The sequence below is a fragment of the Salvia miltiorrhiza genome, chromosome 6 (assembly GCF_028751815.1).
Source record: "Salvia miltiorrhiza cultivar Shanhuang (shh) chromosome 6, IMPLAD_Smil_shh, whole genome shotgun sequence".
Taxonomy (NCBI): Eukaryota; Viridiplantae; Streptophyta; class Magnoliopsida; order Lamiales; family Lamiaceae; genus Salvia; species Salvia miltiorrhiza.
In genome coordinates this window covers 15,636,077-15,650,094 of record NC_080392.1, presented here as the reverse complement: position 1 = coordinate 15,650,094, position 14,018 = coordinate 15,636,077, and the positions used below count along the sequence as shown (strand labels likewise).

Below are 14,018 nucleotides of genomic sequence, written 5' to 3'. Positions count from 1 at the left end.
TGATAATCAAAATCCCATTTTTTAACCCCTCATTCCAAGGTAATTACTAATTAGTATCTCTGTCAAAATTACAGAATATCTTCAAATTTATTTTTGTTCTTATCATACATAATCTATATGTTTAGTTATAAAAAAATCTGGTAAAAAGAAAATGTAATAAAAATATCCATTACGACCAACAGAAAATATTACGTAATGTAAATCATATTATGTTAATATTATATTATTACCAAGATTTAATTAGTTTTTAGTTATAAATATATTTATAATTAAGAGCACGTAGGTTAATATATTAAAGATTTGGATGACATATATCAAATAGAATTCTAATGCAATAAGTATTTTTTTATAAATTAATATTATACTCCCTCCGTCCCGCAAAGCGTGACCCACTTTCCTTTTTGGATTGTCCCACGAAGCTTGACCTGTTTCTAAAAATAGCAAAAAATTTACCCTTTATTCACCTTTTCACTTTTTCACCTACTACACTTAACACACAAAATACCAATTTCTTAATTTCCGTGTCGAAAAGAAATGGGTCACGCTTCATGGGACGGAGGGAGTATTATTACCAAGATTTAATTAGTTTTCTATTAGTATAGATATAGGTATATGTTGATCCGCGCTCATCTATCAGCGCTGCTGCGCTGCGCTCACAAAAGACTCCCTCCTCAATATATCAGGTACCGCCGCCATCTCTGAAACAACTCTTTCCTTTCTCTCTCCGTCTCTCGCCTCGCCGCCTCTCGCTTGCTTCCGGATTTGCCTACTGTCTCGCGTCACGCCTCTATGCTCTCTCTCTCTCGGCGCCGCCTCCGGTCAAGCCAGCACACAGCGGCGATTAGGTAGCTTAGGTTCATCTGTATCAATGTTTGTTCATCCATTTTGCTTGCTGGTTTTCGGAATTGATTCAGTTGACGAGCTTTTAGCGATGTGAGTCGATTTTCAGTTGATGAGCTTTTGAATCGAAGGGTTTTTTTTTTTAATTTCTTTGTGAAATCGGTAATTCGGGCACTCTTATATCCGATACGGGCCGATTAGGATATCCCACTAAACTACTCGGGGTCGGGTATTGATTTGGTGGTTTATACCGTGGAATTTAGGATCAGGTAAAAGGTAAAATCGGGTGGGGGTTTAACAAGTATTGACAGCTATTGCTTCTTCACAAGTTTAAGGTTTAGAAAAGCCAAGAGTTGGGAGGAGAGAGAAGTGGGGATGGCGAGAAACATAGTGAAGAAAGCATCGTTAATCGGTGAAATGGGCTTCATCAAAGGCGGCGGCAAGATCAACTGGTTCCCCGGCCACATGGCTAGTGCCACTCGGGCCATCCGCGACCGCCTCAAACTCTCCGATTTCGTCATCGAAGTTCGGGACGCCCGTGTAAGAAGTCTGACCATCTTAATTCCTTGTTGAAGCTTAATCGACCTTTAGTAGTTTGATTTTCGTAAATTAATTACTTTTTAGTATCAAGTTCATAAAGAAGCTGCGCACATTGATGATGAAGAATTTGAGGACATGTATACAGCTGTATTTCTAATTTTAAGAATTTTGTTAATCTTAATTGATTGTTGAAGCCATCTAAGCTTAATCAACCTTGATTAGTTTGATTCTCCCATCTGTAAATTAATAAATTTTTAGTTTATCAAGTTTTGTGGAACTGAGGACGTTAGTATTTGTAATGTTAGTGAAGTTAGCTCACTCTATCAATTATATTTGGGATGAATGAATAATAAGTTTTTTTTTTTTTCCTTTTCTCCTTGGAATGGGACTATATCAATTACTATGAAGATGATTCAGATGAATGAATTATGAGTTATTTTTTTGTTTTCTAGATCTGTGCTCCAAAAGAGATTGTTTTTTCATAAAAAAATAGGTTTCTGTGAGATTTAAGTAATGTAGATGACGTCTTACAAGTAGCCAATTTCTTACACAATTCTTGTTGAATTTGTGTAGATACCATTGTCATCTAAGAATGATGAACTGCAGCCTTTGCTGGAGGGTAAAAAGCGCGTCGTTGCTCTCAATAAGAAAGATTTGGCCAACCCCAACATCATGCATGTAATGTGTCGGGTTTTAAGTGTTATATCTGTTGTATGTGTTTGTTTGTGCTTCTGTTCATATTAGTTACAATTTTATATATATATATATATATATATGGTGAAAATTTTGACTGGATCCTCTCTCTATGGAATCTATGGCGGATGCATCATCTTGCTGGAAGAATGCATTGATGGAGTTCGAATTTCATGAGGGCGGAAATTTCATTTTTCAAAACATTAAATTTAACAGTGAATGCTTTAACTATATAGAGAAGTGCATTCTTCTCACATTTTCACAAAAAATATAGTTCTCACAATAAACAACCTATATATATATATATATATATATATATATATATATATATCGTGTTGTTATTAGAGTGGTAGTTAAGCGTCTTCTCTTTTAATTTCGTGCAGAAATGGATTGAGTACTTTGATTCAGTCAAACAAGATTGTTTAACGATAAATGCTCACAGCAGAAGTTCTGTTCAAAAGGTTGGTTTAGTTTTCTGTTTGTGTATATAAGGATTTTTCCCCAAATTATGAATATTCTGAATCTTCCTCCGTATGAAGGGGACCATGTTATTGTTTTGCAATCAATCAGTTAATTTGGTGTTAATATTTCAAGAATCTCCATAGCTGCTTGTTAATGTACCTTTCAAGCTCGTTGTTGTAAGTTTCCTCCTAGCGTTTCTGACTTATGATTGATGTGCAAAAGCTTCTAGACCTTGTTGAGTACAAAATGAAGGAGGCTATCCGTAAGGAGCCAACCCTCCTTGTCCTGGTGGTTGGTGTTCCCAATGTTGGAAAGTCTGTGCTAATCAATTCCATCCATCAAATAGCATCATCTCGGTTTCCTGGTGAGGTTTTGTTTTCACGACCATTTCTAGCCATCCCTTACTCTGAAGCCGTAGGGCATTTGATCTCTAAGCAAGCAATGATGGTCGAAGTTCCATCTTAGTGCAGGGGAAAAGAAAGCGAGCTACTGTGGGACCCTTGCCCGGAGTCACTCAAGATATTGCTGGATTCAAGGTAGATATATTCACCCAAAAATAAAACTGGAGAAATGCCTCAGTGTTGACGAATATGAGATTCTTTGCTATCCATGATTTATGTCCACGCGGTTTGCTAAGAAACTTTAGAAACTTTGAATATGTACATCGTATCATTTGCACGGCCATTTGTGTTATAGCTTTGTCTCAACACACTCATTGAGATATATATTCGAGCATTATTCTCCGAATCAAAATTTTCAAATGTTACTACTCTTCTCGATGAGCTAACTTTTATGCTGAATCTTCTTCTAGATTGCGCATCAGCCTAGCATATATGTTCTTGATACGCCTGGAGTGTTGGTTCCAAGTATCCCAGATATAGAAACGGGGTTAAAGCTAGCTGCAGCAGGTTCCGTTTTTTTTTCAAGTCTCTGTTTTCTTGTTGTGGATTTGGTTTTTGAAGATTTGACGTATATGTACAAAAACATGCCATTACATTTTTGTACACCCTTCGTGATCTTATCTAAAAACTTCATTAACTATAAAGGAATTCAATTCAAAATTGGACCAAAATGTTCAACTTCGTCTAAAATTGTTCGGGAATAAATTGAATTGTAATGCTCCGTATAATAGCTATCAACTCATCAAGTTTAGTGATATCTTTTGCAGGTTCTGTGAAGGACTCTGTAGTTGGTGAGGAGCGGATAGCTCAATACTTGCTAGCAGTCTTGAACAGCCGAGGCACTCCTCTTCATTGGAGGCGATTCATGGATGTAGAAACTGACAGGCGTCTCGACAGTGAGGATAAACCCGACTACAGCCTTCCAAATCTTTTGCCAAAGAGGAAGACACCTCCTAGTATTAAATCTGATGTTGTCTACATTGAGGTAAAGCAAAGTGTTGAATGTGAAACTATTATCATTAAAATAAATCATAGTTTGTGTCCCCATCTTTCAGCATTTTCTAAAAACATCCTCAAACTTACGTTTTCACTTAAAAAACTTTGATTTGTGTCCCCTTTCAAGAATCCGATGATGGAATGATAGGCCACCTCACTGGATTCAGAGGTGGATTTTTAGGCATCGGGCTTTTTCTGCAATTTTATATTGAATAATGCAGATCATATTATTCCGTCACCGGAACTTAAATCAAACTTTTCCTAAAGTTGATAATGTAAGTTGGGGACATTCTTTGGAAAACATTGAAAATTAGGGATACAAGCTATGAGTATTATTCAGTTTGTAAGTTATTTGGATTAATGTGCAGGATATGGTTAGTCGTGTTCAAGGGGCGCTGTGCAGGACGCTGATGGAGTTCGAGGGAAGCTTGGAAGACGAGGGCGAGTTTGGAGATCTTATAGACGTGCAGTTTGAAGCACTGCAGAAAGCTCTAAAGATACCCCATAAAACCTCAGAGGGTCGAACTATGGCGTCCAAGAAATTCCTCACACTCTTCAGAATGGGCAAGCTCGGGCCCTTCATCCTTGATGATGTCCCTCATCCGGCTGCGTCTGATTGTACGTAGATAGAATCTTGGAAACGCGAGTGAGGTCAGTTTTTCACCTCCAAGTTTTGCTTGCTTTGACGATTTACCATTTTAGCTAGAAATCACATGTATAAGATGATAACATCACTCCGTATTTAGCACTGTAAGGGCCTGATTAGATAAGGCCAAGATAGGTATACATCCAGCCATGATACACAGTAATGAAAGCCTGAGATATGGGTTGGGCCCTAAAACACTGTTCATCTTCTCTTCTGTAAATAAATCACGTCTACCTCCTTCGATTGCATTTGCAGTTTTGAACAGTAAACTTGATACTCCGTCAAGCTGCGTCTGTGTAGTGTGTGTGAAAGGAATCGGTCCAACACATGTATTTCTGATTTTGTGCATGCAAGGAATTTACAAACTGATTTTCTCTAGTGTGTGCGGACTCTGATTTTGAGAAGAGAATGATTTTCTCCTAATTGTGTGTAGTGTGAGCTTGTCTGTGTGTGTGAAGCTAGAAATAAGCGTATATAAAAAAAAGAAATGAGCTCAATTGCTCAACTAATTTTGGTAGGATATTTTAGTAAATTTGTTGTTTAATTTTGATTTTAAATTTGAGTCTTCTATGCTATCTATATTTTATATATCTCTTATCAAACACATAAAAACGATAACAATCTCAGTTTATCAAACACATAAATATCTTATAGTTTATGTATCTTGACTTATCTCGGTTCCGTTCACCTACCCATCGTGGGCACGCGTTAACGTGCCCACAGATGATGTGGCAATGCCACATAAGAAAGAGAATTAATCATATTCCACTACAATTAAGATTACTTTTAATAATGTATTCATTATATAGAATTTTTTTTATTTTTAGTCTCATTACAATAAATAAGAATTAACTTAACTATTAATATAATTAAGCTTAACAACTACAATAATTCGTAATAAGAATATTGCTTCATAAAACTGGGAAAATGGGAGAATGTTATACCATAGAATGACGGCATTGACGAGTACCCAAAATTGATTGGAGAAGAAGATAAGCCGGTGAAGAGGATCTTGTCTTCATCTAATTGTTGACGACGACGTACCAGCACAAAGTCTTTCACTTCTAGCTTTATCGGCTCCTTCCAAATAATCTTGATGAGATTGATGGTTTATCCCTTCAAAAAACAAAGATTCGTAGAGAAAAGAAACATTTCAGGGGAAGTTTAAAAACTCATGGGAATATGGCACTGGAAATATCTCACTATTATTTCCTTGTATTTCATTTTGTCAATTATTAACATAGCTTTATATCAACTTTAGCTGATGCATACATTGATAAATTGGTTACAGAGCACTAGATTATTAACAACACAAGTGTTTATGGTTGAGGCTTATTTTATGATCGGTAGGTTCGGGTTTTCTATGTGTGTGGTGTTTTGAATTCTAATTTGATGGTGGTGAAACATAAAAGGAGGGGTATCTATTTAATCGGTGGATTATTAAGGAATCGTGGACTATGGAGAAGACAAAGAGAGTGATCGGAATTTTAGAACACGAAAGTAGAGTTGCTGCTTGATAGTAAAAGATAGCGTAAGTTACAAAGGAGCATGTATGCTGCTATTTATAGATTACATATAGAGGGTAAAATAGTAAAATCAACACTGGAGCATGCGTCTTGCGTGATCAGGGGTATAATAGTAAAATCGCCTTCACGCGGGAGATTTCCCCGCATTACTGGGGATCCCTCTGGTGAAGACCATGTCTCTGGCGATAGCGGCTTCTCTGGTGTAAGTCGTTCCTTTGGCGAGTGTGATTCCTCTGGCGAGTGTGATTCCTCTTGCGAGAACCATCTCGCTGCTCCCCGTGATTCCTCTGGTAACGTCATTCATATGTTCCGCATATATTACTCCTCATCAGATGGGGTTTTGTATCTTGGGGTTTTGTAGAATGATGGACAAAGCTAACTTGATTTAATTCTCATTATGAATTATTGTAGTTGTAAAGCTTAATTATATTATAAATGTTAAGTTAATTCTTATTTATGGTAATGAGACTAAAAATAAAAAAATTTCTATATAATGAATACATTATTAAAGGTAATTTTAATTGTAGTTGAATATGATTAATTCTCTTTCTTATATGGTATTGCCACGTCATCTGTGGGCACATTAACGCGTGCCCACGATGGGTAGGTGAACAGAACTGATGAAGTATATGCTCTAACTTGTGTACAAATATTTATGATGGTCGGTAGCCCTCCAAGTTTGAATTCCTATTTTTGAGAAAAAAACAAGCGAAAGAAGAAATATTTAATCCGTTTTCCTAACAAATCATTCACCAATAAAAAAGGGTTTACTTAAGTATTCGCCTAAATTTTATAAGTATTTGGTTAGATTATGTGATTTTTGCAATCATTAGCCAAATGAGGTGGTCTTCTGTACACTTGGATGTATCGTATATTCGGGTGTACCCGACTCGGATCTTGACTCAGTTGGACTATCTTGATCCTTTTTTTTTTTTTTTGAAATGACACTAATACTAATACGATTTTGGAATGACACTAATACTATTTTGCTTTATAAATGACACTATTTCGAAAATAACATTAACACTATTTTTTTGACAAATGACACTAACATTATATTGAAATGACACTAACACTACGTGTAAAATAACACTAACACTATATGTAAATGACACTAACACTATATCGAAATGACACTAACACTTGATATTCGGGTAGGATAGTCCAGTTGGGTCATTTGTGTAGCCAAATTGCTAATTTTCCGTTATTTTTTTAATCATTTAGTCATGAAGGAATTTTTCGCAACTTTAGACATTTTGCTAATTATTTGGTTAGGTTATGTGATTTTGTTAAGTCTCAACTCTCAATAACACATGAATCATATTTAATCTTTCTCGCTTTATAAGAACTTACTTATTTTGATTAGATTTCTCATCCACCCATATATATATAGACTATAATATATTAAAACCGCAATATTCAAATTGAAATCAATTTTAAAATTGAATTTTGTAGTTTTGTGATTATAATAAAATTGAAGGTTTAATTGTAAATAATATTTTGGGTTAATACTGTTTTATCTCCCGAACTTTCAACGTTTTCCACAAAATGTCCCAAACTTTCAGATTCTCCTAAAAAACCTTGAACTTTCAGTTTTTTTCCATAAAATGTCTCATTATACAAAATTCGGTGACAAAAACATGAATTATCTAGCCGAAAGAAATATTTTGGGGATCGTCATTATTGGAAAATCTTATTGGGAATCACAATTGTTGGAAAACGCTGAATGTTCGAGGATTTTTATCATCTTTCCGTCATCGAATTTTGTATAGTGGGACATTTTATGGAAAAAATTGAAAGTTCATGAATTTTAAAATGAAAGTTCGGGACATTTTGTGGAAAACGCTGAAAGTTCGGGACATAAAACATTATTAACCCTAATATTTTTTGTTTTATTTTCTCTGTTTTGTTTGATTTATTTCTTTTTTAAAATTGTGAAATTCGCTAATTATAAAATATTTGATATGCATATCAAATTCACGATCATGACAAAAGCTTTAATTTTTAATATGTAAAATTTGTATTTATTTAAAGATTTAAAACTTAACAAAATTCTCTCTCGTCAATCATCTTTTTTAGCAAATCTATTATTCAATTTCTTTTTTTCTTTTCTTTTAGCTTATTTTATTTTTCTTTTTTCTTTTTTTTTTTGGTTTTTCATAATATCAATTGTTATTATTGTAAATTCTTCTTTACTTTTTTCTATATTCAATTCAAATGTACTCAATGAAAATTATTGTAACACCCCAATTTTCATAAACTTTGCAATCCAAAATTTAAAGAACTAATAGATAAAAATAAAACTTCTTGACTATTAAAATTTAAACTAATTTAGAAATCAATTTGCCAAAACTAAAGTAGTATCATAAAAATAAAATAAAACTTAATAAGTTCAACTAAAATGTTCAATGTAAAATCCTTATCCCTAGTCATTCTCCACTTCCATGGCCACTTCAACTCTGAAACTGCAAAACTGAAAAGATAAAGGGTGAGCATATTGAAAATATACTCAGTGAGGAACATAACAAAATATTCATATATGTCACATATATAATCAAATCACATTATTATACTTGCAAACATACGCCAAGAGACCGGAGCCCCTTGACAAACATAACCATAGTTTGAGTCGATGGCTTAAGTCCCATGACCAAACACATACATAGATCGATGACTTAGGTCCCATGATCAACTTATCAACATAGATCAATGGCTTAGGTCCCATGATCGCACATAACATCATAGATCAATGGCTTAGGTCCCATGATCGCACATAACATCATAGATCAATGGCTTAGGTCCCATGATCGCACATAACAACATAGATCAATGGCTTAGGTCCCATGATCGCACATAACAACATAGATCAATGGCTTAGGTCCCATGATCACACATAACAACATAGTCATAAGATGCACGTAAACAAGTAATCAACGCGATAATAAAAACATATATAACCATATGAATAAGCGTAAAATCCCTCACCTTAAAGTCGAGACTATTAAATCAAATTCGGAACGAGGGTCTTAATAGCGCCGCACCGGAAGAATTCAGAAGAATTCGTCAAAATCGCAGCTGAACAGACCAGTCAGCTTCAAGCCTTCGTTTGAAGCCTCAAACGTCCTCAAATCGTATTTTACCCAGAAATACGACTTCTTCGTCTTCGAGAGAGCTTTCCGTGGCCGCCTGTTTCGCTTGAATCGGAGTTCTGTGGAGCAAGTTATGGCCGTTCTCCCGAAACTGCCAGAACTTGATTTCCTGCGAAAATCTGACTCCAGCTCAGATTTTCTGAACTGTATCCCGCTCAGCTTTCACCGTTGGATGGACAACATTCTATGAAAGTCCCAAGGGAGAAACTGCCTACACGTTTCTGGCCCTCTCTGCTCTCTAAAACCCTAATTAATTAGTGTGTCCGTCTATTTTAGGGTTTGAAAAATAGATCTCATATTTATACTAGTCTTTAAAGAGTTCTAGTTCTATTAGGAATCATTAATAATAATAATAATAATAATAATAATAATAATAATAATAATAATAATAATAATAATAATAATAGTCTAGATAAAATTAATGGTACATATCTATATGTATCATGTAATTAAAAAAATAAGCTATACAAGAAAATACTATTAATTAAACTTATGAAATAAATCTAAATTATCGGGGTGTTACAATTATACTTTTATATTTATGAATAGAATAACAGAATTTGTATTAATATTATATATAGAAAATATAAAATCGTATATTGCACTTGTGCAAATGCTAGTGTATACTCCCTCTGTTTTTTTTTAAGTGTCCTATTAAGATAAATTTATTGTTCTTTTTTAAGTGTCCTATTTCAAAATTTGAGAATAAAAAATAACAAAGTTCCTACTTTACCCCTTTTTAAGTGTCCTATTTCAAAATTTGAGAATAAATTTATTACACTTTGAAAATAATAAATATGGGCACAAAAGTAATACTCCAAATTCTTTGATATATGTATTTTTTTTTATGGGACACTTAAAAATAAACGGAGGGAGTATTCTTGAACGTTGAGATCGTGATGGAATGGATAATACATTCGGCAAGATTGGTGCAATTTTTTCTCCCTTTACTTTGTGTAAGTAAATATTTAATGCGATCAGGAATTCCACAAAAAGGGAGGACTTTGGCATTGACTTAACTATTCCATCTTCTAAATTAATTATATTTTTAAAAGGATCATAATTGTCTGACGAAAATAGCACGAAATTATGAATTTTGGAAATACTGTACACCTTACTTGCAACATTTTAACAACTGTAATAAGCAATGAAAATATGAAATAACCATTTTGGAACATATTAAAGCATTATGTCGGAATAATATTATGAAATAAATACTATATTACTTAAAACCATCCTCACGTTTTTATTTTTAGCGAATAAAATACGTCAAATAATACCTAATTATCCACACTATAAATAACAAATTATATACTCCAGCCCATGCTTTCAATGAGACATATTTTCCAGACAAAAAAAGAGAATTAAAAGAAAGAAAGAGAGAAGAAAAAGTCAATAAAAGTCGCTTTTTGTAAAGAAAAATCGAAAGCAATAAGATTTTTTTGTAAGTGGAAATTCAGATGGCCAGGAATGAGGTGAGAAAACACAGTTAGACAATTCATCACGTTATTGCAACTAGGGCTGGAAACAAATTAAGTCGCTCGCAAATTATATGGAGTTCAGCTCGAAAAAAATTCGTGCAAATTCATTTAGAGAAGTTCGATAAATAAACAAACCAAATTTGAGTTTGGTAGTATTCGGCTCGTTAGCTCATGAACACATTCGTTAAGTTATTCAACTTGAAAAATCTAAATTATTAATAGGTACAACTTATATTTATCTAATAAAAATAATAATAATTGTATTAAATCTTCAATAAACTATGTTTGTTATAAGAAAATAATTAATATATTTATTATTTTGAATGAAATAATCTAGTTTTAAAAGAAAATAATCAATATTTTGAACATAAATATAAATTTAGAAAGTTCGTGTAGGCTCACTAAGTTCGTAAGCCTCAAAGTATTCGACAAACAGAGTTTGAAATTCAATACTACACAAATTAAACTTGAACACACCACTATTCGGTTCGGCTCGATTCGATTACACCCCTAATTGTAAGTCAGTTGCAAGTCTTAAAAAAATATTCCAGAATGTGGATATAATATTCAAACCTAATTGGATTAAATAAGTATCAATTTGCCGTTAAGTATTCCAATGAAAACTCCAAAATCATGAATTTTAGTCCACTTCGGATGGCTTAATTCTATAAAGTTCCCATGTAAACACATTTACAAAATGGTCAAGCCCGCAAAATTATTTGCTTTTGGCATGTTTGGGGCCCACGACGTTGGACCCAATAGCTAAACAACAACCTTTGCTAATAACTTAAATTCATATTGGCTCTCGTTTTATCAAATCAAACTTACTAGAAAGAATTCACTGCTTATTGAACCTACTTACAAATTTTGGAATATTATAATTAAAAAAAAAAAGAAAAATTGGAATATTAATAGTGTTAACGGCTAAAAATGCCCTCATTCTTAAATTGTAATATGAAAAATGCCTATCTTCGTCCCATTATAAGTGGCTCAAAATTTTTCGATACGAAAATTAAAAAGAATATATAAATTTGTTAAAAGTGGTAGGGCCTCCACTTTTGTAAGGATTAAATTTTTTTCATTTATAAAAATAGCTCACTTATAATGGGACGATCCAAAACAGAATACAAGTCACTTTTAGTGAGACATGAGGAGTATTTTTTATAAATACAAGAATTTTATGTCCAAATTAAATGAACACACTTAAATACTCTTTAATACTGATAGTTTTGCTTGATTTTTTATGAAAATCTTAGACATTTGACTGATTTGACAATTGTCAATCAGAAATGTGTAAAAAAAAATCTAAAAAAAGAACGATTTGACAGCTATCAGTCAAGAGTTCATCTATCCGGTGACTAGATCATCTAGCTGTCCGGACGATCAGATCATTTGATCGGGTTGCTAGATGATCTGGACGACTAGATGATTTGGCCACCCGGTCAAATGATATGGTCGCACGAGCGGCTAGATGATCTAGTCACCTACCTGCTAGATAAACTCTTGACCGATAACTATAAAATCATTCTCTTTTTTAAAATTTTCTTATACACTTTTAATTATCAAATCAATTAAATATATAAAACTTTCACAAAAAACCAAACAAAACCATTAACATCAAAGAGTATTTAAGTTTTGGCCATAAAATACTTGTGTTTATAAAAGCGCACATTTTTCATCTAGAGCGTAAGGAGCATGACATTTTAAATTTTCATTTATATTAATATCCCTATTTTATACATTTGATAATGAACAAGAATTTTAATGACAATTAATCTGTGAATATTCTCCGATAACTAAAAATACAGGTTTAAATCATGTTCCATAACACTAAAATATTTGTTAAGAATTTGAAATTTAAAATCATATTTTCTTCGTCCTCATAAAATGTATCTAATTTGTCATTTTTGTCCTTCTTCATAAAATATATTCAGTCTATTTTTGATAAATTTTCTACTTATAATAAAGTGAGATCCTTATTCTATTCATAACACATTCTTTAAGTACTTAATTAATCGGATCCAGGATGGTCGGATGGAGTGGAATCCATGGATCAGGCTATCGCTACCATTGGAATGATGGATGGCATCGGTGTGGAAGATGGAGACGTTTCGGTTCTCCAAGAATTGAACTCTTCGATTCCTTCGCAAGACGTCTCAGTTCTCCAAGAATTGAACTCTCCGATTCCTTCGCAACAAACCGTTGTAGATACGTCAGTCGAGGTTACCAATCATGAGGAGACAACGTTGGGAGGCTCGAGACTGCTTTTGAATGCGATTGCTGCCGCAGTTTTAAGCCAGTCTTCTTGCAGGGCCGAGCAGGCCACTCTTTGCGAGGTACCTATTTCCTTGCCCACGGTTCCTGCTGTGAGAGAAAAGAGAGAAAAGGAACCCATTCTTCTACAAGGGGGTATTGATGATCTGGAAGATAACAGTGAGAGTCTCGACGTGAATGTTTTTGTAGAAGAAAACAACCATTCTGAGGGAGTGTCTAGGACCGAAAAGGATGATTCTTCGGGCTCCCAAGCAGGGGAAGTTAGGCTGCCTTCCAACAACAAAAGGTCTGATCACCGATGCACAAAAGGAAAAAAAGGTAAAGGGAAAAAGAAGAATAGAGCGAGGGAGAAGGAGAATTGGGGGCGTTTCATCTCTGAAATAGAACCACTAAATGGGAGAGAGGAGGAGGCCGCAGAGGAGGAAGACATTGGGGAGAGACAAAAAGGGTTGCTTTTGACAGAGGAGGGGGGAATTTCAGGTCAGAAAATCTGGGACTTTGGGAAGAAGTTAGGTCTTTCAAGTCAGACTGAAGAAGAGGTGATTGTCCGTCAAATCGAGATGCAAGGTAACTTCCTTTCCTTCAATAATGCTGGGAGTCAGATGAATTGTCCATGAATTTACTGTCATACAACATTAGGGGCTTGGGGAGTATTGCGAAACAGCGAGATGTTATGGAACTTGTAAGAGGGCATAAGATTGATATTTGTTGTTTACAAGAGACAAAAATGGAGACTTTTAGTGATGTTTTTTGTAATTCTTGGTGGGAGTTTAATAACACAGATAAGGCAATCAGGAACTCTGAGGGGAGAGCTGGGGGAATTGCGTGTTTATGGAATAGGGAGGTGTTCGAAGCATCTAGTTCTTGGGATTTACCGGGGGCCGTGGTTGTTAACGGTAGGTACAAGGAGGACGGTCTCTTGTGTTGCATTATCAATGTTTATGCGCCAACTGAATCAAAGGAAAAGAGGATTCTCTGGGATGCAATTGGTTCTATTGTTGAACAGAATG

At 34.3% G+C, this 14,018-nt stretch overlaps 1 protein-coding gene and 1 long non-coding RNA gene across 4 annotated transcripts; one reads left to right on the top strand and one right to left on the bottom strand.

The window, feature by feature from the left end:
* The first annotated feature begins 600 nt into the window (after nucleotides 1-600).
* LOC130990159 (short integuments 2, mitochondrial-like) lies at nucleotides 601-4,826 on the top strand. 3 transcript variants are annotated; one of them, XM_057914373.1, is made up of 8 exons: nucleotides 601-1,380; nucleotides 1,954-2,058; nucleotides 2,457-2,534; nucleotides 2,758-2,899; nucleotides 3,001-3,071; nucleotides 3,347-3,443; nucleotides 3,704-3,921; nucleotides 4,301-4,826. In XM_057914373.1, exons 1-8 carry the CDS (start codon nucleotides 1,216-1,218, stop codon nucleotides 4,556-4,558), a joined length of 1,134 nt encoding a protein of 377 aa, XP_057770356.1. In that variant the 5' UTR covers nucleotides 601-1,215; the 3' UTR covers nucleotides 4,559-4,826. The 3 variants fall into 3 exon arrangements, with proteins under 3 accessions (XP_057770356.1, XP_057770357.1, XP_057770358.1); XM_057914374.1 differs by lacking the exon at nucleotides 2,457-2,534 and having other exon boundaries at nucleotides 615-1,380; XM_057914375.1 differs by lacking the exon at nucleotides 1,954-2,058 and having other exon boundaries at nucleotides 621-1,380.
* A 3,585-nt stretch (nucleotides 4,827-8,411) lies between these two features.
* On the bottom strand, nucleotides 8,412-9,505 carry LOC130990158 (uncharacterized). The gene is made up of 2 exons (XR_009090855.1): nucleotides 9,090-9,505; nucleotides 8,412-8,577 (listed from the first exon to the last, which is right to left on the bottom strand). It is a non-coding gene; the product is annotated as an uncharacterized LOC130990158 (long non-coding RNA).
* Nucleotides 9,506-14,018: the final 4,513 nt, after the last annotated feature.